The sequence below is a fragment of the Myotis davidii genome, unplaced genomic scaffold, assembly GCF_000327345.1.
Source record: "Myotis davidii unplaced genomic scaffold, ASM32734v1 scaffold591, whole genome shotgun sequence".
NCBI classification, from domain to species: domain Eukaryota; kingdom Metazoa; phylum Chordata; class Mammalia; order Chiroptera; family Vespertilionidae; genus Myotis; species Myotis davidii.
Genome location: NW_006284340.1, coordinates 3,933,372 through 3,938,454, shown reverse-complemented (window position 1 = coordinate 3,938,454; position 5,083 = coordinate 3,933,372). Strand labels below are relative to the sequence as shown.

The following is a 5,083-nucleotide window of genomic DNA, read 5'->3' as shown; positions in this document are numbered from 1 at the left end:
GCTGTTGTGAGAATTTGGTGACATGTAAAGTACCGAGAGCAACGTCTGGCGCCTAGTACTCACTCAGTGAATGTGGTCCGTTACTACTGTTTAGAAGAGATCAGCACCGCTCTGTGGCTGGCCTTACATCTTCTCCATGACCTTTCTCTCATGTTTCCAACCTGGGGAAGGAAGGGAGGGCAGGGTAGCTGAGTGTGTGGGGACAGCTGAGGCCGTCACTGGTCCACCTGCAAAGTGCCTTCTGAAAGGCTAGGCCCCCACTGTTGCCCGTGCCAACACTCGGGTACCCTCCTGGCAACCAGGTAGGGGAAGAAGATGCCTCTTTCCTATGTGCGTCCAGAGAAATGATTTGCAAAGCTACTAGCAACAACATAATGATTGTGGTATGGACGAGGTTGGGGGGCAGAAGTTTTTTGTGATGGGTAATTACTTCGGTTCACTAAACACTGATGGTGGTACTGGCCCTTCCTGGATGAACCCCATGGGGGGAAAAATCAACAAATCAATTGCAAAACAAGCCCCAAAGAAATCCCTTAAACTTGAAATGGCGCTGCATGAGGCCGCTGGCTGGCAGGTTGTGTCCTGGTCATGCAGATGGAGAACATAGTGAAGAAATCCTGCAGGCAGCAAGGGTCGGTTTCTCCCTGGGTTAGATGTCACCTGTGGACGTTTTAATGTTCCATTAAAAAATACTAAAAACCCACAAACCTACCCAGATGTCCTCCTCTCTCCTGCTTCTCTCTGGCTTCGTGGTGCTAGATGTCTTTGCTGTCCCCGTAATCGTTGTAGGGGACGCTAAGGGTCTGCTCCTCACACGTCTTCCTGAGGTCCTGGCTCAGCAGTGACCAGTCAAGTCCATAGGGCTTGATCTCGCTGTAGCGGCAGCCCAGATACCGGAGGGAGCCACGCCGCAAGCTTATCTTGGGTTCCTGCAGGAGTCCGTTGCACCAGCTGCTGAGGTCCCCAAGCTGGGAAAGGATGAGGCCGGCTTTCCTAGGGGACAAGCATGGAGGTTAGAAAGAGGGGAAGACGGGAAGGCAAGCAGTGTGATGCTGCACACTCCGAGGGACAGAGCCTGGCCTGGCTTGCTTACTGCTCTATCCTTGGCACTTAGAACAGGGGCTCTCCATAGATATTTGTCAAGCAAATGAATGAAATACCAGTAATAGCATGGCTGGGGCAGACAGGGACACAAAATGCGGTGAGGAAATTGCTAATATATTTGGTGGGAATGTCTGCCCTTTTAAAATCATAGAGCTGTCAGTTTTGAAAGACATCAAATCAGTTTTCTTTAAAGTCAGTAATTTATCATTAGATGGCAAATAAGGTATTTGTCTGAATAGTTCTCTTTTCAATGCTATTCCTGCACTGAAGCAGCTGAAACAGTGATCTTACGGGGATAGCAAATGGAATTAGCTATGTGGTATGGAGGTAATTGATTGTGGTACGGACTAGGTCAATAAGGCCTTGACGCACGCTGGCACAGGGTCATTCTTGTGGAATGTGCGGACTTTCAGGGGCACACATCACCTAATTAACCTGCAGGGAGTTCATGCTCCCTTCTGCCATCTCCCTCAGAGAGGAAGGAGGTCATTGCCATTGAGCCTCAATCAAGGTGGGCAGAGGAGGTGATGAGAGGCACCTGAGCTGTTTGCAGATCCCTGGAAGAGAAAGGAGCAGGCCTTCCCACACTGGAAAGGAGTGATGCCTCTGGGCCAAGGATAGAGTATGATCGCCTGTGCGTGTAGCTTGGGGAAATGGCCCTCCCACCCGCTATCTCACTGGTGTGTATCAGAGATGGGAGCTACCTGATAGCTCGCTGGCGTTGACTCTAAACACTCAGGATGTGTGAAGGAGCAGGAATCCTTCACTCACTGTGTTCTCCAGAGGCTGAGTGACCAGAAACCATGAGAAAGGGTCTATTTGAACAAGCCGGACAATGCTGTTCTGGGAAGCTCAACGCAAACTCTTGCAGTCCTTACCAACCACTAGGCTAACGTCTCAGGTGATGAATCATCCCTTCCTATTTAGTCAACAATTCCTTCCAGAAAACGAAGCTTCCGCACGCCATTTAGAAAGAGCTTTCAAAGAACAGTAATTGCATTCATTTCATTCCTGGCCATGAGCATCATGAGGGGTGAGCTCACCACATTCCTAGGAGGGCACACTGAGAGAGGGGCGGAGAGGACACAGGAGGAAAGATTTTGAGCCCCAGCAGCACAGTCAAGGATCTAAGACAGTGAGAGGTCACTGGAAGGGCAGTCACATTGGCTCCAACTTCAATGGTGGGTCTGAGGAAATCTGACCCCCCACCTGCTGACAAAATACCATCTTATGTAGATGGGCTTTCTCTGCAGCTTGGCCAAGCAAGCTTTCCAAAAATAATCATCAATAGGGACTTCGGCGGCCCATCCTCTTTATCTTGCTGCATGTCCTGAGTTGGAGGAAAGGGGAGTGAAGGAAGAGGGAGGAGCAGCATCTCTATTATCTTTAAGAAACAGATAAACATGCCATAGCCATCCTTTGCAACAAATGGGTTCACTTACCCCCTGAATCTTTGCAGCTACTTTCACTGCTCACTTTAAAAAAAAAAAAGTTATTAATGTGGGTCTGCCCTTGGCTATCTCAGAGCCTGTGGTCTTCTTTCTTACTAGCAATGCAATCAGTGTTGTTAGCAAAGTATTTCAACCCGTGGCTCCACCTGAAAGCTTCCATGAATTGGATTGAAGTAAAGGAATTCTTTCTGCTTGCTCACAGGAAGTAGGTATCCAACAGACCCCTTTTTAATCATTCCCACAAATGACTCCAAAGTGGGCTGATGTACCTCAAGGCAAGAAAAATAGAACTTTTTCTTTCCTGTGGTTCTCCCTGAGATCCATGACACTAAAGAGTTAAAACTTTATTTTCCACAAGCCAATGAAACTACACATTATTTTCAAATCTTACTGAGCCTTGAAAAACTAGTTAAAGGGTCTCCTGGGAGGGAAGTTTTGGGAAAAGAGTGTATAGTCAGCAGTAGGTCTTACTACACAGGAGATCCGTATTTCTTCCCCTGCTCACTTCATTAAACAATTTTTCTTCTTACTCTTGAGTTATAAGAGAGAAACTGGCAATCCAAATGCCCTTGGAAATCAAGATGATAAAGGACATGTTCGTGCTGTTCAAATTGTGACATTTATGTTCCCTAATCAGGAACTGTATGTATGTGTGTGTATGTATATATATATATATATATAACACACACACACACACACACACATACCCAATAAGAAGACATCAAGCTACCTGACTTCAAATTATACTTCAGAGCTATGATAATCAAAATAGCATGGGGTTGGCAGAGAAATAGACACACAGATCAATGGAAAAGAACAGCTATAAAACTGCATGTATATGGACAAGTAATTTTTGACAAAGGAGCCAGACACATACAATGGAGTACAGATAGTCTCTTCAATAAATGGTGCTGGGAAAACTGAAAAGTCATATGCAAACAAATGAAACTGGATTAAGTTTGTCCCCATGTACAAAAATTAATTCAAAATGGATCAAAGACCTATATAAAAGCCTAATATGCTAAGTGTCTGGTCAGCCATTCAACCAATCAAAGTGTAATATGCTTAATGATATGCTAAGACCACTCAACCACTCACTATGACATGTACTGACCACCAGAGGGAAGACGTGCCAAGCAGTAGGTTAGCTTGCTGCTGGAGTCAGCTGGAGTCCGGCTGATCAGGAATGAGTGAGACAGGCCAGGCACACCCTGGAGCCCTCCTGCGGTTCCTCCCCGGCCCCAATTGTGCACTGGTGGGGTCCCTCGGCCTGGCCTGCACCCTCTTCCAATCCAGGACCCCTTGGGGGACGTCGGAGAGCCGGTTTCGGCCTGATCCCACAGGCCAGGCCTGAGGGACCCCACCGGTGCAGGAATCCGTGCACCAGGCCTCCAGCATATACATAAAATGTATGTATTTTGGCTGTTTGTAAGCCTCATCCGAGGCATGAATTCGTGCACTGGGCCTCTAGTAAGTTACATAGAAGAAATTATAGGTACTAAACTTATGAACCTTGGTTATAGAGAAAACTTTATGAACTTGACCCCAAAGGCAAGGGAAGTAAAGGTAAAAATATAAAAATAAAAAGCTTCTGCACAGCAAAGACACTGACGAAGAAAATAAAAAGGAAGTCCACTTTATGGGAGAACATATTTGACAATGATACATCTGGTAAAGGGTTAATATCCAAAATAAGGAACTCATACAACTGAACAAAAGGAAGACAAATAATCCGATTTAAAAACCCCAATCAAAAAGTGGCTGAAGACCTGAAAATACTTCTCCCAAGTAGACATATGAACAGCCAATAGATGTTCAACCTCACTAGCAACTGGGGAAGTGCAAATCAACAAATGGGATTCCACCTCACACCTGTTAGAGTGCCCACTATGAACAAGACAAGCAATAACAAGTGTTGGAGAGGTTATGGAGAAAGGGTAATCCTCGTTCACTGCTAGTGGGAATGTAGACTGCTACAACCACTATGGAAAGCAGTGTGGGGATTCCTTAAAAAATTAAGAATAGGGGTACCATACGACCCAGCAATCCCTCTCCTGGGTATATACACAAAAAACTTGAAAACATGTACTCACAAAGATATAGGCATCCCTAAGTTCATTGCAGCAGCATTCATGGTGGCCAAGACATGGAAACCACCAAAGTGTCCTGCTATAGAGGACTTTATAAAGATGATGGAGTACATTTACACAATGGACTACTACTCAGCCATAAGAAAGGATGAAGGAAGGCCATTTGCAGCAACATGGATGGATTTTATGAATATTATGCTAAGTGACATAAGTCAAAGCTAAAGAACATATGATTTCACTCATATGTCGGATATAAAACTGAAACTCGTTAACACAAATAGCAGTGTGGTGGTTACCAGAGGGAAGGGAGTAGTGGGGGCCCTAACATACGGGAGAAGATTTGACTTTGGGGGGGTGGGGCACACAGTGCAATACACAGACCTTGTAACGTAGAAATCTACACGAAATCTATATGATCCTATTAACTAATGTCACGCC

At 45.6% G+C, this 5,083-nt stretch overlaps 1 protein-coding gene across 1 annotated transcript in view; it reads right to left on the bottom strand.

Moving 5' to 3' along the window:
• Window positions 1–6: 6 nt before the first annotated feature.
• The window catches only part of ASTN1 (astrotactin 1), a 299,182-nt gene continuing 294,105 nt past the window's right edge, over window positions 7–5,083 (bottom strand). The window contains exon 24 of the mRNA XM_006754536.2: window positions 7–993. Coding sequence (XP_006754599.1) covers window positions 756–993 — 238 coding nt within the window. The 3' untranslated portion in view covers window positions 7–755. The remainder of the gene's footprint in view (window positions 994–5,083) is intronic.